The sequence below is a fragment of the Dendrobates tinctorius genome, unplaced genomic scaffold (assembly GCF_039654945.1).
Source record: "Dendrobates tinctorius isolate UK_male_01 unplaced genomic scaffold, ASM3965494v1 ptg000064l, whole genome shotgun sequence".
In the NCBI taxonomy this organism is placed as follows: Eukaryota; Metazoa; Chordata; class Amphibia; order Anura; family Dendrobatidae; genus Dendrobates; species Dendrobates tinctorius.
In genome coordinates this window covers 14747089-14775006 of record NW_027361732.1, presented here as the reverse complement: position 1 = coordinate 14775006, position 27918 = coordinate 14747089, and the positions used below count along the sequence as shown (strand labels likewise).

Genomic DNA, 27918 nt, shown 5'->3' with positions numbered 1-27918 from the left:
ATTGCTACATGACTTAGGCTAAGTCATGTAACAAGGCTTGTTAAAGAGTTGACATTCAGCAGAAATTGTGAGACAAATTTTTAGGCCATTTTCACCCATTTCCCCATGTGAAAAAGTAAAAACTGGGGCTAAAACAAAATTATTTTTTTCACTGCCCTAAGGTATAAAATTTTGTGACACACCCATGGTGTCAATATAATCACTGCACCTTTAGATGAATTCATTGAGAGTTGTAGTTTGTAAAGTATGTCATTAACGGGGGTGGGGGAGAGTTCTGTTGGTCTGGCACCTCAGGAGCTCTTCCAGTGGGTAATGACACCTTCAAACCATAACATTAAAATCTGACTATAATATTGCACTCTTTCCCTTCTGAGCTTTCCACTGTGCCTATAAAGTAGCTCCTGATTACATGTAGGCACACTTAGGAGAAATTGCACATTTTTTGCAATTTCCTTATTATAAAAATCAATATTTGGGGCTAAAACAATATTTCAGTAGTAAAAATGTAATTTTTTTCCTTCATAAAACGATGGTATAAAATTCTGTGAGGCAAATGTTGTGTCAACAAGCTCACTGCACCCCTAGATGAAATCATGGGTGGTGTAGTTTGTAAAATTAGGCCACTTATGGGGGGAGGGGGGGTTCTCTCACCTCAGAGGCTCTGCCAATGTGACATGGCATCCTCAAACCATTCCTGCTAAGTCTGAACTTCAATATGGCACTTCTTCCCAACTGAGCGTTACGTTGTGCCTTAAAAGTAGTTTTTGACCACATATGAAGTATTGGTGTACTCAGGAGTAATTGCGTAAAAAATTGTACAGTTCATTTTCTCCTATTATCCCTTTTTAAAATTAAAAACTTGCTGCCGAGTCAACATTTTTTTGTTAAATCAGATGATTTTCATTCAGCAGAAAAAAATTAACAATTACAACATATACCAAATCAACATTTTAGTGGAAAGAAAATGGGAATTTTCCATTTACTCAGTCTAATGTTATAAAATTCAGTGAATCACCTAAAGCTTAAAAAATGCTCAATAAACCCCTAAATTCATTCCTTGAGAGGTGTAGCTTCAAAAATGGGGTCACATGTGGGCTGTTTCCACGGTTTTAGGCATATCAGGGGCTCTGCAAAAGTGACATGGCATCCGCTTTCTATTCTAGACAATTTCGTGCTGTAAGCCTGGTTTCACATTAGCGCTTGCATGCGTTTGTATGCATTTTCTTGAGCATGCATTGCTTTGTAGTGTGCTCCTAGGCGCGCCAGACGCAACTTGTTGCATTTTTGGTCCGTCCAACCTGTGCCAAAAATACGCATGCGCACGCTTTAAATCACATTATAGTCTATGGGACGCATGATGCTTTTTTGCATGCATCTCTATTGCGCACGAAGCGCAGCGCTAAAAGACGCTAATGTGAAAGTAGCCTAAAAGTCAAACGGCGCTCCTTCCCCTCCGAGCCCTGCCGTGCACCCAAGCAGTCGTTTTCCACCACATATGGCGTATAGGCATACTCAGAAAAAATTGCCCAACAAATTGTATGCTCCATTTTTTCCTGTTACTCTTGTGAAAATAAAAAATTTGGGGCTAAATCAACATTTCTGAGGAAAAAGTAAAATGTTCATTTTTGCCTTCCACTTTTGGGTATTTTCTATCACATAGGCCCCTTAAAGTCCCTTCAAATGTAACATGGTACCTACAAAAATTGATTTTGGAAATTTTGTTGTAAAATTGAGAAAAACGATGCAGATATAAAGTTGATATATGGGAAATGTTATTTATTAATTATTTTGTGTGACATAACTCTATGGTTTAAGGGCAAACAAGTGAAAAGTTTAAAAATTGAGACATTTTTGAAGTTTTCGCCAAAATTCAGATATTTTCACAAATAAACTGTCATGCTTACCGCGGCTCCCGTGCCCGCCGCCTCCTTCGCGTTCGCGGCTCCTGCCTCTGCTCCCGTTCCTGGTCCCGCGCTGGCCACGGCTTCCAGGCGCGTCCGCCGCTCCCCGCACGCTCCCGCGGCAGGCGCGCGTCCTCCGGCTTCCCTGCGCCCTGCTTCGCAGTCTGTCCGCCGCTCCCGGTGCGCTCTGTAACAGGCGCGCGCGCGCCCGCTCTCCTGCGTCCTGCCCCGTGGTCAGCTTCTCTGACCAGCCCGGAGGCATGCGCGCCTCACCCCAGTCCTCAGCACAGTCTGGCTCAGCCCTTCTCTCTGCCTCCGTGACCCTGGAGGTCTGACCTGGAAGTCCTGCCCCTATAAAAGGGAGCTGCCCTTTCTGACCCGTGCCTGATTATCTATTGTACTAAAACTGGGAAACAGAAAAGCGCAATAGGGTCTTATCTGGTGGACAATTGAATAGATATAGCAGAAGTCTACTCACCCTTTCCAGGAATGGTATAGGCATATAAACCCGCCGTCAGCCTGCTGCACGCCCGAAGGTCCACTGTGTGACCGCCAATATGAATCCTTATGGATATAATGTTATTCTCGGGCTTACTGTGAGCTGCTTGACCAGGATAAAATCACCACAACGTGAGAAATTTAACCATTTAATTCCCAACGCGTTTCAAAGTGTGAACCACTTCTTCTTCAGGGGATGACATAAAGTTTCACAGAATAATCAGGCCATGGACCCCGCTGGTACCCCGACCCCGACCCAAAAGGAACTTTTGTTCCTACGGGAAAATCAGGCGAGGATCATGTCTTTCCTCAAATCCATGGAGTCCCGTTTGTCTTCGCTATAGGCCTCGGATCCGGGGAGTGCTTCCCAGATCGCCGGTCTCCAAGAGGAGCTCTCCCAGCAGCGTGACACCCAGGCCCACATTTTGAATTACATGGCTTCGGTAGATAACCGCCTGCTAGCTCTCCAGACCGCAGCCGCAACTCCGGTTCAGCCCGTGCCCCCGCTTCCCAGTCCTCGCTTGGCGAAGCCCCCGCGATACAGTGGCGAACCCAAGTCGTATAGGGGCTTCTTAAATCAATGTCAACTACACTTTGAGTTGCTGCCGCAACAGTATCCCACCGATCGAGCCAAGGTGGCCTTTATTGTGTCCCACTTAGAAAGGGAGGCTCTGGCTTGGGTTAACCCCCTCTGGGAACGTGAAGACCCCTTAGTCACCAACTCTCCTTTTTCCTGGATACCTTCCGTAAGGTGTTTGATGAGCCGGGTCGTTTGGCTTCCACCACCGAATCTCTATTCAATCTGCACCAGGGCTCGCTTTCGGTAGGCCAGTACGCCATTCGGTTTCGCACCCTCTCCTCGGAGTTGGGTTGGAACAATGAGGCCTTGGTGGGAGCCTTTTGGCGGGGCCTTTCTAGTCAAATCAAGGATGAGTTGGCGGGTCGAGATACTCCCACCTCCCTGGAGGATCTGATCTCTTTGGCCACCCGCATCGACCTACGCTTTCAGGAACGATCCCGAGAGGTCGCTAGAGAGAGAAGACCTTCTCGCGCTCCTTTGGCCACCCGTAGTCCGCCCCGCTCCCGCCCAGTGACAGCATCTGCGGCCCCGATACCGGAGCCCTACACCGGGAGAAGATTGTTTTCTACGTACTGCCTTCGTTATCTCATACCATCCTTTTGGGCCTCCCTTGGCTAAGAACACACGAGCCTACTCTTAACTGGCGTTCCGGTGACGTTCTGCGATGGGGCCAGCCTTGCCAAAATAAGTGTCTGCTCACCGTACAGCCGCAGAGTTTTCCACGTTCAACATCAACAGAGTTACCTTCCGCCTACTGGGCTTTTTTGGACGTCTTTGACAAGAAGGAGGCCGAGAGCCTGCCTCCGCATCGGCCATATGATTGTCCCATCAACCTTGTCTCCGGTTCCACTCCGCCCCGAGGTCGGATTTATCCGCTTTCTCCCGCTGAGACTCAGGCTATGTCCGAGTATGTTCAGGAGCTTGGCCAGAGGCTTTATTCGCAAGTCTTCCTCGCCCGCCGGGGCTGGGTTCTTTTTTGTGAAGAAGGATAGGTCCCTCCGTCCCTGTATTGACTACAGAGGTCTCAACGATATCACCATTAAGAACAAATACCCCCTTCCTCTCATTCCAGAGCTTTTTGACCGTCTACGGGGGGCACGGATCTTCACTAAGTTGGACCTTCGGGGGGCCTATAATCTGGTCCGGATTCGCTCTGGTGACGAATGGAAGACTGCTTTCAACACCCGGGACGGTCACTATGAGTACCTCGTCATGCCCTTCGGGTTGTGCAATGCTCCCGCAGTGTATTCCGAGATCTACTCTATTCCTGCGTGGTGGTATACTTTGATGACATCCTGGTGTTTTCTCCGGATCCGTCTACGCACCGAAAAGACGTCTGCCAAGTCTTGCTTCGTCTGAGAGAACATCGTCTCTATGCCAAGCTGGAGAAATGCGCCTTTGAACAGTCGTCACTGCCGTTCTTGGGGTACATAATTTCTGACTCTGGCTTGCGCATGGACCCGGGAAAAGTGTCCGCGGTACTCAACTGGCCGCGTCCCCAGGGAATTAAGGCAATCCAGCGCTTCCTGGGGTTTGCCAACTACTACCGGCAGTTTATCCCACACTTTTCATCATTGACCGCTCCTATCTCCGCTTTGATCCGCAAAGGTGCCAACCCCCACCGCTGGTCTCCTGAAGCCGAGAACGCCTTCCAAGCCCTGAGGCAAGCTTTCGCCACAGCTCCCGTACTTCACCGTCCAGAGGCTAACAAGCCATTCACCCTGGAGGTGGATGCCTCCGCCACCGGAGCAGGAGCGGTCCTCTCTCAAAGATCCTCCTCCAGACGACTGGTTACCTGCGGCTTCTTCTCCAAAACATTTTCTCCTTCGGAGAGGAACTATACCATTGGGGACAGAGAGTTACTCGCCATCAAACTAGCTTTGGAAGAGTGGCGGTATCTTCTGGAGGGCGCTGTACATCCACTCCAGATCTACACCGACCACAAGAATTTAGCGTATATCCAGTCTGCACAAAGGCTGAACCCCCGGCAAGCTAGGTGGTCCCTGTTCTTCACCCGATTCGACTTTGAGCTTCATTTCGGACCTGGTGACAAAAACCTTAAAGCGGATGCCTTGTCCCGGTCATTTCTGGTCACCGATACTGAAGAGGAACCTTCACACATAGTGGAGCCTAGCAAGCTCATCGTGGTCGCTCCAGTGAGCATGACTTCCTTACCTCCCGGGAAGACTTTTGTTCGAGAGGATGACAGGAGGCGAGTTCTCTACTGGGGTCATGCCTCCAAGCTAGCAGGTCATGTGGGCCTCAAGAAGACACTTTCCTTCATCTCCCGTTTTTATTGGTGGCCCTCCCTGCCTCAAGATGTCCGAAACTTCGTCGCTTCATGCCCATCTTGTGCCAAGAACAAGGTCCCTCGACACCAACCCTCCGGTCTCTTGCATCCACTTCCGGTGCCCTCAGCTCCGTGGCAGCATGTCGCGATGGACTTTATTACGGATCTACCTCAGTCTTCGGGCCACACAGTCATTTCTGTGGTCGTAGACCGCTTCTCCAAAATGGCCCATTTCATCCCTCTGCCCGGACTACCTTCCGCCCCCGAGCTGGCGCGGATTTTCGTCTCTCATGTCTTTCGGATTCATGGCTTCCCCAAGCATATTGTCTCGGATAGAGGGGTTCAGTTTACCTCGCGATTCTGGAGGGCCCTATGCAAGCTGATGGAGGTAACATTGGACTTTTCCTCCGCCTACCATCCTCAATCTAACGGGCAAGCAGAACGTACAAACTAAATTCTCGTAACGTACCTCCGACATTTTTCTAACGCCCACCAGAACGATTGGTCCAGCCTGCTCCCGTGGGCCGAATTTGCCTACAACAACCATACCAGTGAATCCTCTGCCAAGTCGCCCTTCTTTATGGTTTACGGACAACATCCTGGTGTGCCTCTGCCGGTACTTCCGGCTTCGGGTGTGCCGGCGGCCGATCTTCTAGCCGGGGAGTTCTCCAGGGTCTGGCAGGAGACCAAAGCCGCACTTGAACGGGCACGTGACAGTTTTAAGAAGCATGCTGATAAAAAACGCTTGGATGCCCCGTTGTACCACCCTGGAGATAAAGTCTGGCTATCTTCAAAATTTGTCCGCCTCAAAGTTCCCTCGTACAAACTGGGTCCCCGGTACATCGGTCCCTTTGAGATTTTAGCTCGTATCAACGATGTGGCTTACAAATTAAAACTCCCGGCCTCGCTACGAATCCCTAATTCGTTCCACGTTTACCTCTTGAAACCTGTTGTGCTTAACCACTTTCATGCTTCTGCTGGTCGCTCTCCAGCGCCCGTTTCCACGCAAGATGTCTTTGAAGTTAAGGACATTCTTGCCATGAAGAGATCTAGAGGTAAAACCTTTTTCTTAATCGATTGGAAAGGTTTTGGCCCAGAGGAGAGATCTTGGGAGCCCCGGGAGAACATTCAGGCTCCTCAGATTTTGGCAAAGTTCCTGTCCGGCCTTAAGAGGAGGGGGCGTAAGAAGGGGGGTACTGTCATGCTTACCACGGCTCCCATGCCCGCCGTCTCCTTCGCGTCCGCGGCTCCTGCCGCTGCTCCCGTTCCTGGTCCCGTGCTGGCCACGGCCTCCAGGCGCGTCCGCAGCTCCCCGCGCGCTCCCGCGGCAGGCGCGCGTCCTCCGGCTTCCCTGCGTCCTGCTTCGCAGTCTGTCCGCCGCTCCCGGTGCGCTCTGTAACAGGCGCGCGCGCGCCCGCTCTCCTGCGTCCTGCCCCGTGGTCAGCTTCTCTGACCAGCCCGGACGCATGCGCGCCTCACCCCAGTCCTCAGCACAGTCTGGCTCAGCCCTTCTCTCCGCCTCCGTGACCCTGGAGGTCTGACCTGGAAGTCCTGCCCCTATAAAAGGGAGCTGCCCTTTCTGACCCGTGCCTGATTATCTATTGTGTTCCACGACAGATTCTCGGGTCCCCCGGCTCCGGCGTTTTCTCTCGCTAGCACCCAGCCTTGTGCCTTTCCCGCCTTGTGTATTCTGCTGATCTCTCTCCATCTTGCATTCCCTTCCAGAGTCCGCCATTCCTGTCCGTTCCTGCCTACACCCGTGTGTGCCTTCCTGATCCGCTCCTGTCAACTCCGGTTCCTCCTGCCTGCTCTCCGTTCAGTCCTGCAGCCGTCTCTCCTGTGCTCGCCAGCCTGCCGGCCAGCTCCGTGTTCGCCTGTCTACTCCTCCAGTTGTCCCCAAGTACCAGCTTCCGTGGCGATAGTCTCCTCCGGGCCTGCCCCTAACACTCCCTGTATAGGGGGTGGTACACCTGGCCTGCTCGCCCGGGGGTAGGTTCGTCGTTGCGGTCCTGTGGGTTCACCTTTGGAGTCTCCACAGCTTCACATAAACGCAAAAAAATATTGGCCGAAATTTACGACTAACATGAAGCATGTAAGCCCGAAAGGGCAGGGTCCTCTACCCTCTCTATCAGAATCAATGGTGTTATATAAATAATAATAATAACAATAATGTACAATATGTCACAAGAAAGTCTCAGAATCAGCGGGATCTGTTGAAGCGTTCCAGAATTATTACCAGTGACACTGGTCAAAATTGGAAAATTTTGCCTGGTCACGACGGTGAAAACTGGCTCGGGGTTAAAGTGTAACCCTCATTTTAATGTGTATTTCATAAATCAATAATACACATGAAAATAAGCAACTCTAATATACCTTATCAGAACTCTGCTTCTTTCTCTGATAGAATGGATCAGTCATTATCAAAGTACCTCTTTAAGTACCAAACACATATTTCGTTTCCGGAGCAGTGGTTACTGAATAAAGTAGAAACAAACACTGCAAACCATTTGTGCTCTTAGGATCTCACACTTATCCCAGCTGGGCGCCTGCACATTGTTTTGCTATTACTGCAGTGCAATTTACCATTATGGTGTTTGTTATTATTCGCTGCAAAATATAATATCTACAAATAGCTTCAATAGGTGCACAAAGGCTGATCCACGGCTTTCCTACACTGGGGCGTGGGACTGGACGGCAGTATAGCAGCCTTTCTATAAATAAGAACATAAGATGGCAAAAGGCAAAAACCACTAAAACTTAGATAATGAGAGGTATTAACATATTGCTGACTGTGTGTGAATGTACAATAACATAGAAATACAACAATGAAAAAATCACCGACCCATGGATTATGAGAAATTAGTTTTGAAATAATAGGCTTAAAGGACAATCGCACTGGACCATGCAGTATCTGAGTGCTCATCTCAAGAGACTCATTGCCAAGATTGCAGCCAGCCATCAGCCTTCCACCTTGCTTTCCTATGCATTGTAAATCAAAACTCTCTTTCTAGCGCTAAAAAAAATGGTTTATTCAATAAATACAGATTTTTCCCCTTATAGCATAACTGTTTTCATACTTCTTAAAGGGAACCTGTCACCATGATAAAGCAGTCCTGTTATGAATGGGTCACCAAGGAGGATAGCAGGCCCAGGCTAAGCCACAGAAAACCAGAGAGGTTGGTAACTAAAGCGGATTGCAGACCCCTGATCCTATCCACACAACTATCAGTAGCCGTGGAGCGTACCTACGATGAACCTAGACACCTTGGCACAGCCGGAGAGCTAACTAAGCCTAAAGCAAGAAAGGGGAAATCTAAACTGCCACGGAGCAGCCCCCAAAGGAATAGATAGCCTCCAAACATATATTGTCGGTGAGACAAGATGAAAACACAAACGCAGGCAGAAAAATAGACTGAGCAAACGATGGGGCCCACACTGACTAGACAGGACAGGAAAGGAAAGACACCCTGCAATCATGCAAAAAACCCTGCAAAAGTCCAACACGTCAGATGCACAAAAATACTGAAGTCGCACGACTTCGCCCACTATATCAACACTCTGGTATATTCTGAAAGCAGAGCAAAAAGAGACCAATATAACAGGGGGCAAAACAAACTGCCATAAGCAGTAACATATGGGCGGTGATTCAGCACAGCCCCAGCCGGAGCTGGCTGACTCGCACAAAGCAGAGATAGACAAAACCAGATCAAATGCAGAGTAGCAAATGATCCACTTAGCTGAACATGTAGGGACAGAGCAGGAGACATCAGACCTCAGGAGGCACAGGAAGAAAATCACCAGCAGGTATAGAGTGAGTCGGCTGTCTTAAATCCCAATCTGAAACCCAAGATCTCCAATTGTCTTCCTCATTATCAGGTGGCAAGCCTCTGTCAATCAGATCAGCTCCACTACCTCCAGTAACCACCAGAGGGAGCCCAGAAAGAGAACTCGCAACCCCTCTGTCAATCTGACCAGCTCCACTACCTTCAGTAGTCACCAGAGGGAAGCCAGAGAGAGAATTCACAACACAGTCCATTCTGCAGGCACCATGTTATAGAGCAGGAGGAGCAGAACAGATTGATATATAGTTTTGTAAGAAAAGATTCAGTATAACCTGTGTTTTAATCATTTAAATCTGTGCTTTTTCTGGAATTCTCTGTCCCCTGTGCAGTCCTATCAATGACTGACAGCTATCTCTGTATGTACTCTTATACAAAGCTGTTAGTCACTGAAAGGCCCCCCAAAGGGGACCAAAAATCCCATAGACACCGGAGGTGTAAATGACTAAAGCACAAGTTACACTGAATCTTTTCCATTGAACTATATATCAATCAAATTGTTTCCCCGTGCTCTATAACATCCTACCTAGAGTAATGACTGCATTTTCACGGTGACAGATTCACTTTAAACAGTAAATATACATTTTTACCCCATAAATCAATAGTATAAGAAACTTAATTCTTACATATACCTTATCAACAAAACTATGTTTACTTATCCAGTTATTAGACATTTAGTCTCATAAACTGCCTAAATCTGTCACCAATAATGTTTGCTGTGCCTATAAAAGCCAATGGAAAGAGGAAAGAGAAACTAGAGAGAGGAAAAGGTGGCACGCACAAAGAGAATGGCGCATAACAGACTTCTGATGCAGAGGGGAAACACTGCTAAAAATGCAAGAATGACAGCCTGTTCGGAAAGTTATGAGAAAGTACAGTTACCGTTTCATTTCCACACATTTGTAAATGCTTAAATATAGCAACAAACACTGATATAAGCGGTTTAGAAAGAAAATAATTGCATTCCCTAAATCAGTCTGATCCTGCATTACCTCCCCAACGGTGGAAAATTGCCCTGAGTTAATTTCTTAAATGCACTTTAACTTTTCATGTGCTCTTTCATTATACACCTTGAATAAAGGTCACCAACCTTACCCATATATTTTGGGCTCATTACCGCACATTACTGAGTCTAATTTAATGGGAATTCAGAAGCAAAAACACTTTCATGCTGAGTGCTCGGTGCTCTGCTTTAATGAGCTTGTTTGCTTGGGCTTTATACGTTGTACAATTATTCAGTGACCTTCTTGCGTCTTCTGTAGAAACTTCTCCATGTAACTAAATATTTCTTTTTTTAAGTAACGCTTGAAATCATTGGGCTCATAATCAACAATAACATCTATTTTACAGAAATGAGTTTGACTGTCCTAAACCTATGTAGTTCAATCAATGAAATTTCATTCTAGCACTCAAGAACATATTAGACACCGTGTTCATATTTATAGCCCATGACCATGGGGAAATTATTCAGTGATGCAAACAAAACCCACTTTATAATAATTGAATCAATACGAACTGTTCAAAGCAAACAAAACAAAACTATTGTGCGCTCAGCCTGCTCAAAAAGACATATGGGCGGCACGGTGGCTCAGTGGTTAGCACTGCTGCTTTGCAGCGCTGGGTTCTGACCAAGGACAACATCTGCAAGGAGTTTGTATGTTCTCCCCGTGTTTGCGTGGGTTTCCTCTGGATTACCCGGTTTCCTCCCACAATCCAAAGACATACTGATAGGGATCCTAGATTGTGAGCCCCGATGGGGACAGTGCCAATAACGTCTGTAAAGTGCTGTGGAATTAATGGCGCTATATAAGTGAGTAAATTAACTGAATCTCTTCTAGTTCATTAATGCAGCTCCACTGCAGCTCTGGTCTTTATAATAATAATCTTTATTTATATAGCGCCAACATATTCCGCAGCGCTGGTCTGTGTTGATTGGCTGCAGTGGTGACATCACATCAACCATGCTAACACTATTCACTGAGCTCAGAGGCTCTACTGATGGAGATGGCCAAGCCACTAAGCCAAGTGATTGGCTTGCAGCACTGTAGCCACAACGTCACTCATGCAGCCTATCAACAAAGATCAGAGCAGCAGCAGAGAGGCATCGGGAGAGTGAGTAAATGCTCAAGTTGGCATTACGTCTTATAGCCTGTGGGAACATAATATCCCTCAGAGCCCCATACATTGGCACAGAGAGTCCACGGGTCAAGGATTTTAAAAGGAATGTTTTGTCAAAAAAATTACCTACTGTTTATATCAGGATTTTGTGTTAAATGTATTCTTTTTGTTTTAGGCCATTTTCTAATAACACATTGCCTTGATTGTATACTTCACATGCAAAATTTCAGTTTCCCTTTACTGCCCCTCATTAGATCAGCGGTATCACCAGCAATATTTTGTTAATAAGTGTTTTAGATGACAAAAAGGTTAAAAGTTATGACTGTTGCCTAACTGATACTCAAATAACCATGACACCTTCCAACAACTATTCCAACAAGCATTTGGGAACAACAATGATTTATTCTGGCACATGGTTACTACAAAATCCGCATTGCATGTAATACAGTATTGAGGTGTCTTTACAAGCTTTGGCGCTTACCGACTTACCCGATAGCAGTTAAGGGGAGAAATAAGGATTAAGCATGATGCATTTCAACATTTCTGGTCACTTGCTCTTATGGGAGATAAGTGGCTTCCCATTGTGTCTAGTAACAGCTTATTCTTCCCCTCCAAATTAAACTAACTTTTGTTTTCACATTACTGAAGATTACTAATGCAGTTGACTGCAAATTGTTACACAATTAGTTGAACATTGTAACATTGCACACATTGAAGCAAGTAAAATCCATCCGTGCAGCTTCATTACCTGGTACAGCATGATTGGTTCAACCTCGTAACCAAGCATATCGGCAAATTCTTTAGCAATAACACTTTTACCACACCCCTAAAAGACAAAAATAATATTACCCATATTAAGCCAATCATAAACTTAGAACATGAAAATGTAGGGGTGGTGTCTTCTACAATCTGAGATTCTAGCAGTCAAAACTATCTACAATTTACACAAAACTTGGAGAACAAAAGCATGGTATATATATGTTTTCCAACTATTAGACTCAAGACAATATATTTATTGGACTATAAAACATGCCTTTATTGAAAGAAATCTTGCTAAAAAGTGTGCGCATCTTATAGTCCAGATGTAGATCCCTCTGATCTACCTCTGGACTCAGGGTCCTTCCAGATTACTGAGAGAAGGAGGCAGCAACACAGTTCTCTCTGTGGAATTGATCTCCTATTTGTGCAAAAACTTTCTATCAAATCGATTTATGCCAGAATTCTGGAGTAATCACTGTTGAATCGAGAGCAGTGGGTAGGTTGCAGTAGAGGTGTGCGTGTGTTGGTGTAGCCAGGTGTGTATGTGTTTGTGTAGCACAGGTTTGGGTGTTAGTGTACCAGAGATGTGTATGTGTTGGTGTAGCACAGGTTTGTGTGTTGGTGTAGCAGAGATGCGTATGTACTGGTGCAGCCAGGTGTGTATGTGTTGGTGTAGCACAGGTTTGTGTGTTGGTGTAGCAGAGATGTATATGTGTTGGTGTAGAATAGGCGTATATGTCCCGGTGTAGCACAGGTTTGTGTGTTGGTGTAGCATGATATGTATGTGTTGGTGTAGCCAGCTCTGTATGTGCTGGTGTAGCACAGGTTTGTGTGTTGGTGTAGCATAATGTGTATGTGTTGGTGTAGCCAGGTGTGTATGTGTTGGTGTAGCCAGGTGTGTATGTGTTGGTGTAGGCTGGTGTGTATGTGTTGATGTAGGCTGGTGTGTATGGATTGATGTAGGCTGGTGTGTATGTGTTGATGTAGGCAGGTGTGTATGTGTTGATGTAGGCTGGTGTGTATGTGTTGATGTAGGCTGGTGTGTATGTGTTGGTGTAGGCTGGTGTGTATGTGTTGGTGTGGCACAGATTTGTGTGTTGGTGTAGCCTGGTGTGTATGTGTTGGTGTGGAACAGATTTGTGTGTTGGTGTAGCCTGGTGCACATGTGTTGGTGTAGCCTGGTGCACATGTGTTGGTGTAGCCAGGTGTGTATGTGTTGGTGTGGCACAGATTTGTGTGTTGGTGTACCCTCGTGTATGTGTTGGTGTAGCCTGGTGTGTATGTGTTGGTGTAGCCTGGTGTGTATGTGTTGGTGTAGCCTGGTGTGTATGTGTTGGTGTAGCCTGGTGTGTATGTGTTGGTGTAGCCTGGTGTATATGTGTTGGTGTAGCCTGGTGTGTATGTGTTGGTTTAGCCTGGTGTGTATGTGTTGGTTTAGCCTGGTGTGTATGTGTTGGTTTAGCCTGGTGTGTATGTGTTGGTGTAGCCTGGTGTGCATGTGTTGGTGTAGCCTGGTGTATATGTGTTGGTGTAGCCTGACGTGTATGTGTTGGTGTAGCCTGGTGTGTATTTGTTGGTGTAGCCTCGTGTGTATGTGTTGGTGTAGCCTCGTGTGTATGTGTTGGTGTAGCCTCGTGTGTATGTGTTGGTGTAGCCTCGTGTGTATGTGTTGGTGTAGCCTCGTGTGTATGTGTCGGTGTAGCCTCGTGTGTATGTGTTGGTGTAGCCTCGTGTGTATGTGTTGGTGTAGCCTGGTGTATATGAGTTGGTGTAGCCTGTTGTGTATGCGTTGGTGTAGCCTGGTATGTATGCGTTGGTGTAGCCTGGTGTGTATGCGCTGGTGTAGCCTGGTGTGTATGCGCTGGTGTAGCCTGGTGTGTATGCGCTGGTGTAGCCTGGTGTTTATGCGTTGGTGTAGCAAGGTGTGTATGTGCTGGTGTAGCACAGGTTTGTGTGTTGGTGTAGCATAATGTGTATGTGTTGGTGTAGCCAGGTGTGTATGTGTTGGTGTAGCCTGGTGTGTATGTGTTGGTTTAGCCTGGTGTGTATGGTGTTGGTGTAGCCAGGTGTGTATGTGTTGGTGTGGCACAGATTTGTGTGTTGGTGTAGCCTGGTGTATATGTGTTGGTATAGCCTGGTGTGTATGTGTTGGTGTAGCCTCGTCTGTATGTGTTGGTGTAGCCAGGTGTATATGTGTTGGTGTAGCCAGGTGTATATGCGTTGGTGTAGCCTGGTGTGTATGCGTTGGTGTAGCCTGGTGTGTATGCGTTGGTGTAGCCTGGTGTGTATGCGTTGGTGTAGCCTGGTGTGTGTGTGTTGGTGTGGCACAGATTTGTGTGTTGGTGTAGCCTGGTGTGTATATGTTGGTGTAGCCTGGTGTGCATGTGTTGGTGTAGCCTGGTGCGCATGTGTTGGTGTAGCCTGGTGCGCATGTGTTGGTGTAGCCTGGTGCGCATGTGTTGGTGTAGCCAGGTGTGTATGTGTTGGTGTGGCACAGATTTGTGTGTTGGTGTAGCCTGGTGTGTATGTGTTGGTGTGGCACAGATTTGTGTGTTGGTGTAGCCTGGTGTGTATGTGTTGGTGTAGCCTGGTGTCTATGTGTTGGTGTAGCCTGGTGTCTATGTGTTGGTGTAGCCTGGTGTGTATGTGTTGGTGTAGCCTGGTGTGTATGTGTTGGTGTAGCCTGGTGTGTATGTGTTGGTGTAGCCTCATGTGTATGTGTTGGTGTAGCCAGGTGTGTATGCGCTGGTGTAGCCTGGTGTGTATGCGCTGGTGTAGCCTGGTGTGTATGCGTTGGTGTAGCCTGGTGTGTATGCGTTGGTGTAGCCTGGTGTGTATGCGTTGGTGTAGCCAGGTGCGTATGTGTTGGTGTGGCACAGATTTGTGTGTTGGTGTAGCCTGGTGTATATGTGTTGGTATAGCCTGGTGTGTATGTGTTGGTGTAGCCTCGTGTGTATGTGTCGGTGTAGCCTCGTGTGTATGTGTTGGTGTAGCCTCGTGTGTATGTGTTGGTGTAGCCTGGTGTATATGAGTTGGTGTAGCCTGTTGTGTATGCGTTGGTGTAGCCTGGTATGTATGCGTTGGTGTAGCCTGGTATGTATGCGTTGGTGTAGCCTGGTGTGTATGCGCTGGTGTAGCCTGGTGTTTATGCGTTGGTGTAGCAAGGTGTGTATGTGCTGGTGTAGCACAGGTTTGTGTGTTGGTGTAGCATAATGTGTATGTGTTGGTGTAGCCAGGTGTGTATGTGTTGGTGTAGCCTGGTGTGTATGTGTTGGTTTAGCCTGGTGTGTATGGTGTTGGTGTAGCCAGGTGTGTATGTGTTGGTGTGGCACAGATTTGTGTGTTGGTGTAGCCTGGTGTATATGTGTTGGTATAGCCTGGTGTGTATGTGTTGGTGTAGCCTCGTCTGTATGTGTTGGTGTAGCCAGGTGTATATGTGTTGGTGTAGCCAGGTGTATATGCGTTGGTGTAGCCTGGTGTGTATGCGTTGGTGTAGCCTGGTGTGTATGCGTTGGTGTAGCCTGGTGTGTATGCGTTGGTGTAGCCTGGTGTGTATGTGTTGGTGTGGCACAGATTTGTGTGTTGGTGTAGCCTGGTGTGTATATGTTGGTGTAGCCTGGTGTGCATGTGTTGGTGTAGCCTGGTGCGCATGTGTTGGTGTAGCCTGGTGCGCATGTGTTGGTGTAGCCAGGTGTGTATGTGTTGGTGTAGCCAGGTGTGTATGTGTTGGTGTGGCACAGATTTGTGTGTTGGTGTAGCCAGGTGTGTATGTGTTGGTGTGGCACAGATTTGTGTGTTGGTGTAGCCTGGTGTGTATGTGTTGGTGTAGCCTGGTGTCTATGTGTTGGTGTAGCCTGGTGTCTATGTGTTGGTGTAGCCTGGTGTCTATGTGTTGGTGTAGCCTGGTGTGTATGTGTTGGTGTAGCCTGGTGTGTATGTGTTGGTGTAGCCTCATGTGTATGTGTTGGTGTAGCCAGGTGTGTATGCGCTGGTGTAGCCTGGTGTGTATGCGCTGGTGTAGCCTGGTGTGTATGCGTTGGTGTAGCCTCTTGTGTATGCGTTGGTGTAGCCTGGTGTGTATGCGTTGGTGTAGCCAGGTGCGTATGTGTTGGTGTGGCACAGATTTGTGTGTTGGTGTAGCCTGGTGTATATGTGTTGGTATAGCCTGGTGTGTATGTGTTGGTGTAGCCTCGTGTGTATGTGTTGGTGTAGCCAGGTGTATATGTGTTGGTGTAGCCAGGTGTGTATGCGTTGGTGTAGCCTGGTGTGTATGCGTTGGTGTAGCCTGGTGTGTATGTGTTGGTGTAGCCTGGTGTATATGTGTTGGTGTAGCCTGGTGTGTATGTGTTGGTGTAGCCTGGTCTGTATGTGTTGGTGTGGCACAGATTTGTGTGTTGGTGTAGCCTGGTGTGTATGTGTTGGTGTGGCACAGGTTTGTGTGTTGATGTAGCAGAGTTCTGTTTATGTGAATGCAACTGTGTATTTCAATACATAGTACAATTTGTATATACAGCAGTTAAGGGTGTTGTAATGTGAAAGCAGTAGTGTTGTGTATATGTGCACTGCAGAAAGTGGGCAATGAAGTAAAGCTAAATGTGTATAGCACACATGCTGCAGAGACACACAAACAATAGATCTATTACCTCCCAATTCTACACCAGTGAATTTAAATTAGTGATACTGACCACTCAACTTCTTTACAAAGGCTGAGAAGTTTTCATTAGCAGGAAATATGTTATTCGTATTTTCCGCTAACACAACCTTGGATGCATCTTATAGTAAGGTGCGTCCTATAATCTGAAAAACATAGCTATTTTTTTTCTAAAAGGTTTAAAGTGGCAGAAAAGTGGATATGGAAGAACTGATTTAATCTCTATTTCTTCAGTGTTACACTACTTATTCATTGTGTGGGGAAACAAAATCTTTCTTGATATAGGTGAAGATGAACGGCACTAGTTTTTTTTTTGAATCAGATCTTTTTTATTAAACATTCAGGAATCAATACAGAAAGAATATGACATCTTATATAGCTAGTAAAATTTACATTGAGAGCAAATATTATTTAAAGGGTAAAACTCTTCCTGTGTAAGAATAAATAAAAAGAAGAAATCTCAAAACACAGATATTTGCATAAAATTGAGCCTATAAACAACATGGCTCCACAAATAAACAAAAATCAAAATTATACATCAGTGCCTCATTTCAGCGGGAAAACCATCCCCGCCAGCCGCGCCACTCCGCATCATATTTCGCCCCCCCCGCCCCCCACGGATATCAGGTCCAATCCACCCCAGCTCCCTCCCACCGCGCCACTCAAAATCTACTTCGCCACAAAGGGCACTAGACTTTATTTTCACCCCCCAAGCATCCCCTCATCGCAAGCACAACAGCAACTGGTCCAACATCGCATCCCGTACCAGTGCGCCCGAGGGGAGAACGGCACTAGTTTTTTAATTACCGTATACACAATTTACCTTTCCTCCAATCAGGCACATGTCTTTGACCATATGGGACTGCGTCATCTCAGCCAATAGTTGATCATGGGTACTGGTTCTAATGAAGTGTGATGACCTGGAATGTAACTGCATGGGCCGTGGACCTGCTGGCACCTGTGGGGAAACAAATATGCACCTTAAAGCCAAATAAATGAAACCAACAGGATAATAAAGAGACATAAGCAATCGTACAAAGTCTCATTTATTTCACCAATTTTCCTACATGATGTGTCCTCCGTTTGATGCAGTTGGTTACTTGACCCTCTTAGGCATTAATTCCACCAGATTCCCGCACATCTTTTTTATTTCTTGTTATAAAAAACAACTTTGATCACATCTATGTTTTTGTTGCACAATCTATATTTCCGGTTCGTGCCGTCATGATAGACTAGAGGTTTTCTATCAGGTTAAATTCCACAAAGCTTCCAGGCCGCTATGATAATGCAAGCTTGTATTGGGCACCAATGTATTGGGTGTACCTAAAAAAAATGTCAGAATGGCAGGTCTTGTGGTAACACGCCATTCCCACTGGAAAACTTCTGCAGAACGGATAGCAGTTACGTCATCATTAGTGTTGAGCGATACTTTCCGATATAGAGAAATATTGGTTCGGATTGGATCGGACCGATACCCAAAAAGTATCGGGTATCGATTCCGATACCGGAAGTCCCATTCAAGTCAATGGGACAGAAATATCGGAATTAAAAAAAAACCTTTCTTTCCTTGCACATCTAGTTCGGGAGGGGGGGGGGAGAGTGTAGGCGGTGCGTGGGCGGACACTGTGCGTGTCTGTGTGTGCGGGCGGGGTCTGTGCGGGCTTGAAGGGGGTCTGTACAGGCCTGCCGGGGGCCTGTGCCGGCTACCAGGGGTCTGTACGGGCCTGCCGGGGCCTGTGCCGGCTGCCGGGGGTCTGAACGGGCCTGCTGGGGGCCTGTGCCGGCTGTCGGGGGTCTGTACGGGCCTGCCGGGGGCCTGTGCGGGCCTACTGGGGGTCTTGTGTGTATTCAGGCATCGTCCGATGGGACTACAAGTCCCATCAGGCTATGCCTGCTACAATGACAGTGATTGACACATTAGCCAATGATGAGACAGTAGTAGTCCCATCATCCGGCCAATGTGTTGAATGTAAAAAAAAAACAAACAAAACACATACATACTACACACATACAACATACATAAAACATGCTACATACATACAACATACATATAACATACTGCATAATATATACTGCATACGTACATAGTACATACATTGTACATGCTACATACATACAACATACATAAAACATGCTAGACATACAACATACATACTACATACAATACATTCATACAATACATACATATAGACATACAGTACATACAACATAGAGTACATACTCACGATCACTTGTCACTTTGATCCCCGAAGCCAGTGTAGTCTGTGAAAAAAATGAAAATAACAAACAACCGATATACTCCCTGATCCGCAGAAATCCACGAGTGTATTGTATGTAGTATGTATGTAGCATGTTGTATTATGTTGTATGTATGCAGTATGTATGTTGTATGAATGTAGTATATATGTATGTAGTATATATGTATGTTGTATTAATGTAGTATATATGTAGTATGTATGTAGTATGAATGTAGTGTATATGTAGTATGCATGTAGTATACACTCACTGGCCACTTTATTAGGTACACCTGTCCAACTGTGTGTTAAGACTTAATTTCTAATCAGTCAATCACATGGCGGCAACTCAGTGCATTTAGGCATGTAGACATGGTCAAGACAATCTCCTGCAGTTCAAACCGAGCATCAGTATGGGGAAGAAAGGTGATTTGAGTGCCTTTGAACGTGGCATGATTGTTGGTGCCAGAAGGGCTGGTCTGAGTATTTCAGAAACTGCTGATCTACTGGGATTTTCACGCACAACCATCTCTAGGGTTTACAGAGAATGGTCCGAAAAAGAAAAAAAATCCAGTGAGCGGCAGTTCTGTGGCCGGAAATGCCATGTTGATGCCAGAGGTCAGAGGAGAATGGGCAGACTGGTTCGAGCTGATAGAAAGGCAACAGTGACTCAAATTGCCACCCGTTACAACCAAGGTAGGCAGAAGAGCATCTCTGAACGCACAGTGCGTCGAACTTTGAGGCAGATGGGCTACAGCAGCAGAAGACCACACTGGGTACCACTCCTCTCAGCTAAGAACAGGAAACTGAGGCTACAATTTGCACAAGCTCATCGAAATTGGACAGTAGAAGATTGGAAAAACGTTGCCTGGTCTGATGAGTCTCGATTTCTGCTGCGACATTCGGATGGTAGGGTCAGAATTTGGCGTAAACAACATGAAAGCATGGATCCATCCTGCCTTGTATCAACGGTTCAGGCTGGTGGTGGTGGTGTCATGGTGTGGGGAATTTTTTCTGGGCACTCTTTGGGCCCCTTGGTACCAATTGAGCATCGTTGCAACGCCACAGCCTACCTGAGTATTGTTGCTGACCATGTCCATCCCTTTATGACCACAATGTACCCAACATCTGATGGCTACTTTCAGCAGGATAATGCGCCATGTCATAAAGCTCGAATCATCTCAGATTGGTTTCTTGAACATGACAATGAGTTTACTGTACTCAAATGGCCTCCTCAGTCACCAGATCTCAATCCAATAGAGCATCTTTGGGATGTGGTGGAACGGGAGATTCGCATCAGGGATGTGCAGCCGACAAATCTGCGCCAACTGTGTGATGCCATCATGTCAATATGGTCCAAAATCTCTGAGGAATGCTTCCAGCACCTTGTTGAATCTCTGCCACGAAGAATTGAGGCAGTTCTGAAGGCAAAAGGGGGTCCAACCCCTTACTAGCATGGTGTACCTAATAAAGTGGCCAGTGAGTGTATATGTATGTTGTATGAATGTAGTATGTATGTTGTATGAATGTAGTATATTTGTATGTAGTATGTATGTATGTTGTATGAATGTAGTATGTATGTAGTATGTATGTATGTTGTATGAATGTAGTATATATGTAGTATGTATGTATGTTGTATGAATGTAGTATATATGAAGTATGTATGTAGTATGTATGTATATTGTATATATTGTGAGGTAGCGCTGTCATTCAAGGTTGGGGGACACTCGCTTGGCAGCCACACAATCAGATCCAGCTCGGGTTTTCATAAGCCATAACAGTCCATGAGGTTTATTTGTCATCATAAACCACAGCAATATAAACAGCATTACAGCATAGCGTCCATTATACAGGCTATTCAGCCTCATCCTTATCTCACCCACGTCAGGGTTCCCACATGGCTGTTTCTCCAGGCTGCAGAAATCCACTCACTCCTCAGGGACTCTCAGACACTGGCCGCCATTACACACACAGCCGCTCCACAGGCTATTAGTGAGGAGATCCTTCTCCTCACGGTACCTTCCAAACTGGACCAATCAGGTCCCAGCATTCAACTACATGTAACCTACCCTAGCCACATTATATGGTCTATAGCCATGCCCACCGGGTCACGTGACTATGACCTCATCACAGGTCCTTCACATACTCACATAGTCTTTCACAATAGGTGTTATCAGACACACCCCTGGGTGGATTTGCAGGCAGCTAGAACCCGCCCATCTCTCCAGCTGCCTGAAGGCTTCTCCCTAACACATAGGCACGAAAGATCAGCTCTGCTGATCAGCACCTAACCAAGCTTTCATCTCAAAGCCACCCACTTTGAGATACACAACGGCCACTCAGTATTCTGCCACTCATCCTCTCTCTTGGGACATCCACACAGCGCCCCCTAGTCGACACAGTAGTCATTACACCACAATATGTAGTATGTATGTTTTTTTTTTTTTACATTCAACATATTAGCCGAATAATGGGACTACTACTGTCCCATCATTGGCTAATGTGTCAATCACTGTCATTGTAGCAGGCATAGCGACTTGTAGTCCCATCGGACGATGCCTGCACACACACAAGACCCCCAGAAGGCCCGCACAGACCCCCGACAGCCGGCACAGGCCCCCGGCAGGCCCGTACAGACCCCCGACAGCCGGCACAGGCCCCCGACAGCCGGCACAGGCCCCCGGCAGACCCGTACAGACCCACGACAGCCGGTACAGACCCCCGGCAGCCGGCTCAGGCCCTCGGCAGGCCCGTACAGACCCCCGACAGCCGACACAGGCCCCCGGCAGGCCCGTACAGACCCCCGACACAGGCCCCCGGCAGGCCTGTACAGACCCCCGGCAGCAGGCACAGGCCCCCGGCAGGCCCGTACAGACCGTCGACAGCCGGCACAGGCCCCCGGCAGGCCCGTACAGACCCCCGGCAGCCGGCACAGACCCCCGCAGTCGGCACAGACCGCGCATCATGATGCGCACAGACCGCGCATCATGATGACATCATTTCAGCAGCTAATCACAGCCACAACAGTGGCTCATTGCATTATGGGAACTTTCGATTCTGGAATCCGATATTGAAAAAATATCGGTACTCGGTATCGGAATTCCGATACAGCGAATATCGGCCGATACCGATATTTGCAGTATCGGAATGCTCAACACTAGTCATCATTTAATGTCACTTTCATTTGGATGGAGTACTTCTGGCCTACCAGATGTACATTACCCCTAAAATGTTATCATTTTAGGCAGATCTTTTGGGGCTTTTCAAATGTGGTCAAGTCAAAGAGGTTCTGATTGCACTCCAATGATAGTTTAATTTAAAAAAAGTCACTTTTTTTCTACTCATCTACAGCCCAGTCTTGGTATTTTTTGCCCAAGACATAAAACACTTCTTTCTGAAAGTAGCTTCTATTCAGGTTGGCTAGTCCTGTGGTCACATTTCAAAAATCAGTAGCTCACCATTGAGGCAGGGACATTTTTTCATGGATGATGTTGATTATTTTCCAAAATTAAAGTATAATCTTGCAGATATGCCTCTCTTTTTCTTCTACAACGTCTTTTATAAAAAGTTTCTGCTGCACACGCCGCTGATTGGAATGCTTGATACATTGATTTTCCTCGCCTACTACTTTAGTAATTTTCCAAATTGAAATTTCAGTATTATCTTTCAAGGTAATAATTTTGGGAAACGTTTGAGAGTGATATGATTTTTATCAACAAAAAAAATAAAAAGCTTGGAAAGTGTAATGACGACCTTAATGAGAAGTAACTTAAATCAGTCTGAAATAAACAGAAAACTATAATGTAATCTTAAAAAATACAGATAACCAACTTTCACCTAAAATATGTATATCCAGCATTGTGAGCATGTTAATATACTCACTAACCGCCGTCTTCTCCAGGATCCTGCGTCGTTCTAGTCCTCTCCTGAGTGGCACCACCGTTCTTCAGACACTCCGGGTCACGCTGTGCTCTGTGTGACCCAGTAGTGGCTTTTACAATGAAAGTCTATGGAGCATCAGAAAGTGGCTGACACACAGAGCATGAAGTGCGCCGGAAAGGCTGAAGAATTGTGATGTCACTCAGAAGTGTAGCCGAATGGCACTGGATGACAGTGGTAAATGGGTATATTAACAGCTGATCGGCAGGTGTCCTACTGCTGGGACTGGCACCAACCTGCAGATCTGGTCATTTTTATCCCCAAATGGACATCTTTATAGCTACAAAATGGACTGCCAAATGTAACACCCAACCACATCTTCATTCACTCTATTTAGTGCTGCCAGGAAGAGCCAGCCCCATAGGAAATGAATGGAGCATGTGCACTGGGCATCCTTTCTAACAGGAAAGTTGGTAGTCCCAGTAGTCGGACCTCCATTTAACAAGTGGATACATGAAAATATTTTTTCAGCAGACAACTCCTTAAACTACAAAGAAAAATCTGGACATGGAAAAGAAAGGCATTAACGAGTCCAAACATGAGCCAGCCAATGGCTGGGGGGGAATAACATTGAACTGCATGCCCCAATTTGCACTGTACTGTGGTATATCCACTTAGTTTAACAATTTTCATTTGGGCCATGTGGTAACCTTTATTTTGCAGGACATGTTTGCACTAAAAAGTGTATTCAACACTTTTCAATATAGTGACAGAAAGAAATCTAAGCTGAACTCATGTGCAAACCGTGTTCATTTAAGGTTATAACATTCCAAGAGAAAATAACACAAATTGTGTACATTAGTATCCTTAAAAAGTGACTAAATGAATATACACTGTGCATACATATAGGGTATTATACCTTTATTGTGATGTCCTTGTCACTAGTCTGAATATGGACTGAAGCCAAGAGGTCATCAGCATTCTGATCTGGATCCACTTTTACAATTTTTAGGGAAACAGGAGACCTTCCTGTGTCAAGCAGATCAAATCTCTAAAATGAAATTAAAAAAATGTGTTCCACATTAGGATAGCAAAACATAGCATAAAAATATTATCAGATCAACAATTTTACACAAACATAACACAATACATTCCAGTTCAGTGATATATACTGATGGTACAAGTTTGCTTTTCGTCAATAGGAAATGAATTTGTATGGAATGACCCCATCCTCTAACGCAAATATAAAATAAAGCAAGCACATAAAGAATACAGACACTTTCTGGGCACTTTTATTTTCAAATTTATGTATTAAAAATCAATTTTGCAATAGAGTTTTATCAAAACACTTCAGCTTCTGGATAACACTGCACATAGCCGATTACAGAATGTGTTGACTGTGACTTTGCTCCAACATCGGAGATTGTCGACAGTTAGGTTTCTGCTCCTTAAACCCTCTCATCAGCTCAATTTTAATATGGTCCTAAATCTGTTTAAAATCCATAGTGTTGTAATGATTGCTACAATGCCCAGTACAGCCTGATAATGTCCATTATGCTGCTGCTTCTAAAGTTTTGCTACAAAGATAAAGGGGTGCAGGATTGCTTCTAATTGTGTGCAATGAATGGTAGACATCATAGGAGTTAGTTGACGCTCAATACCTTGAAGAAAACCAATATTTGGTTGGTGGGAAACTAGTGAAAAATGGCATATACATTTGTTGTACTTTTCAAAAACACTTAAAAGAGAAAGATAATTAACTTTGCAGTGACAGTGTAAGAGAGGTCTTTTTTTGGAAGATCTTAACCACAAAACGCAACATTTGATTGAGTATATATTGTGATGTAAACTTAACACTTAAAAAACTCATACTGAACGCACCCCATGCATTCCTATGGCATTCCGCACATGCTGTGCTAATGATGCTTTTTTCCCCGCAGCGGAATTGCATCGCGGAAAAAAAAAACCAGCATGCTAATTCTTTTTGCGGAATCGCAAAGAAATGCCGCGATTCCGCACCCAAAGGAATGCATGAGATCCACTTACTTCCCGCATGTGGCTATGCCAACCATGCGCAAAGTGAGCGGCTCATGTGCGGATGGTACCCACGGCCTGGAGGAGAGGAAACTGTCCTCCAGGCCCTGGGTACCATATCCCTGTAAAAAAAAAGAAAAAGAAAAAAAATCGGGTTATATTCACCTTCCGGCGTCCCGCGCAGCCTTCCCGGGCCTCAGCGGTGCTCGCGTTCCCAGTAATGGGAACGTCAAAAGTAAAAGAAAAGTCAAAGATGCTATAGGATTTTTACAGGATGAAAATGATGAAATGGTAAGACAGGATGTTGAGAAGGCTGAACTTTTAAATTCCTATTTTGCATCTGTTTTCTCTCAGAAAGGAAATGTAACATCAACTGTTATTCACTGTCCTATTAAGGGAATAGAAGAATTCAGGATATCTATAAACAGAAAGATAGTGAGGAAACACTTAGCTAACCTAAATGAATTCAAGTCTCCAGGTCCAGATGAATTACTCCCCAGAGTACTGAAGGAGATAGCAGAAGAAATTTTGGAACCCCTCTCCATAATCTTTGAAAATTCTTGGAGAACAGGAGAAGTGCCAGAAGACTGGAGAAGAGTAAATGTTGTTCCTATCTTCAAAAAGGGGAAGAAGGTGGACCCAGGCAACTATAGGCCGGTGAGTCTGACTTCTATACCAGGAAAGATCTTTGAACAAATTATTAAACAACATGTATGTCAATACCTGGATAAGAATGAAGTGATTAAACAGAGTCAGCATTATTTCCCTCTACTCCTCTTTGGTCAGACCTCATATGGAATATTGTGTCCAGTTTTGGGCACCACATTTTAAAAAAGACATCAACAAACTGGAGCAAGTTCAGAAAAGAGCGACCAGAATGGTGACCGGTCTGCAAACCCTGTCTTATGAGGAAAGGTTGCAGGATTTGGGAATGTTTAGTTTGCAAAAGAGAAGACTGAGAGGAGACTTAATAGCTGTCTTCAAATATCTAAAGGGCCGTCACATTTTAGAAGGATCAACTTTATTCTCATTTGCACGAGGAAAGACTAGAAGCAATGGGATGAAACTGAATGGGAGCAGGCACAGATTAGATATTAGAAAAAACTTTTTGACAGTTAGAGTGATCAATGAGTGGAACAGGCTGCCACGAGAAGTGGTGAGTTCTCCTTCAATGGAAGTCTTCAAACAGAGGCTGGACAGACATCTGAGTGGGATGATTTAGCGAATCCTGCTTTGAGCAGGGGGTTGGACCAGATGGTCCAGGAGGTCCCTTCCAACTCTACGATTCTATGATTCTAATGCCTTGCGAGTCCTTTGATGATGTCACGGTCCCACGATACTGTAGCGGTCTCTATTCCTCGCGAGTCCTCATGTCATCAATGCTCTCGCAAGGCATTACTGGGAACGGGAGCATCGCTGAGGCCCGGAAAGGCTGCGTGGGACGTCGGAAGGTGAGAATATCAAGATTTTTTATTTTTTTAGTATTTTTAAGATTCTATCTTTTACTATGATACCGCATAGGTGGCCTCAATAGTAAAAAGTTGGTCACACTTGTCAAACACTATGTTTGACGAGTGTGACCAACCTGTCAATCACATTCCAAGCGATGCTTCAAATCGCTTAGAAAGTGATTGAATTCCGCACGCGAAAATCGCGGGAAAAATGCGTAACCACTAAAAAATTGCACAGAAAAAAACGCGCGTTTTCTGGGAAGGAGTCCGGTTTCAGGTGTCAGGTTTTAAACGCTACGTGGGCACATAGCCTTAAAGCTGGAATATTCTTGGACACACTAATCATCAAGATTTGCTGCTGGCATCTATTTTTGCAATTACTCACGAGTAACTTATGATATGTGCTTGATGGGATACAAGCTTGGAGATGCTGCAGACCATAGTAGCACATTTAGGCAACGCAGGCTGCTCACAATAGCAAGAGCAACATGTGGCCTGGCATTGCTGTACCAAACTCATTCCAACACCAAATCAATGTAAGACCAGAGCTGTTAGTGTGCATGAAAAGAAGACTGGAGGGCACCGGCTACCATATATTATCCCACTCCACACCATAATTCTGGTAGTATGATGAGTGTGACATTCCATCTTGAAAGGTTCTTCAAGGCATTGTTACTGTGGTCTCCAAACCAATCTCCAGCTATCATTGCTTCAAAAAAAAAAAAAGCATGACATTTCTGAAGACGACAGACCTCCATTGTAGCTTCAGGTCTTCATCTGAAGACCGTATGAGCAATACAATGAAAAAGCCTTCATAAGGTATCAATCCTGCTCATGAGATTATTGTGTGGGTAAGCATAACGTATGGTCATCGGACCCATCTAGTCTCCTCTATAGGTGCCAAAATGTTAAGGGCCTGTCACACTAAGCGATATCGCTAGCAATATCGCTATAACTGGTGACGTTATAGCGATATTGCTAGCGATATCGCTGTGTCTGATACTTACCTATGATCGGCTCCCCCGCTGGTTATCGCTAATCGCGCGAGAACATCCAGGACTGTTTCTCCTCGTCAGCTTCCTGCGGCGAGACGAGCGACGAGCGTGGAGCCGGGCGGGAGGACGTCAGGATCGCCTAGTGTGACAGGTAAGTAGCGACCCCCGACCCCAGCGATGTCGCTGGTGAGATCTGCCTGTGTGGCAGCTCACTAGCGACCACTTAGCGATGTACCAGCGATCCTGACCGTGTCATATCGCTGGTCGGGATCGCTGGTACATCGCTAAGTGTGACAGTACCTTTAGGCCGCATGTTGCTCACACTACTGTGAGCAGCCTGCATGGCATAAATGTGCTACCATGTGCAGCACAGGCCATGGTATCGTCTCCCACAAAACACATTTGGGACATCACTGGTTGGCAATTACCAATTGCTGCCAGCAGAAGATGCTAATGATTTGTGTGCCCAAGTGCATTCAGTGTGGCAGGACATTCCTCAGACAACTAATAATAACCTCAATGTTGTTTCCTTTCTTTCCTCATTTGCATTTCATTAACATGTCTATCGATCCTGTGATTTCCATTACGCCATGACTTCTCTTTTCTACCTTTTGCTACTTCAGTGCTCAGGGGTGTATCTCCAAAGATTGCATATTAGTGCAGACTATTATTTCGTTTTGACAAATGTA

At 45.8% G+C, this 27918-nt stretch overlaps 1 protein-coding gene across 2 annotated transcripts in view; it reads right to left on the bottom strand.

Annotated features, from left to right (window-relative positions):
• The window catches only part of VWA8 (von Willebrand factor A domain containing 8), a 670166-nt gene that overhangs the window by 433385 nt on the left and 208863 nt on the right, over positions 1–27918 (bottom strand). For both annotated transcript variants that reach the window (XM_073580317.1, XM_073580318.1), the window contains exons 11-13: positions 23669–23800; positions 17460–17594; positions 11975–12052 (exon numbers count right to left, since the gene is read on the bottom strand). In XM_073580317.1, the coding sequence (XP_073436418.1) occupies positions 11975–12052; positions 17460–17594; positions 23669–23800 (345 nt within the window). The remainder of the gene's footprint in view (positions 1–11974; positions 12053–17459; positions 17595–23668; positions 23801–27918) is intronic.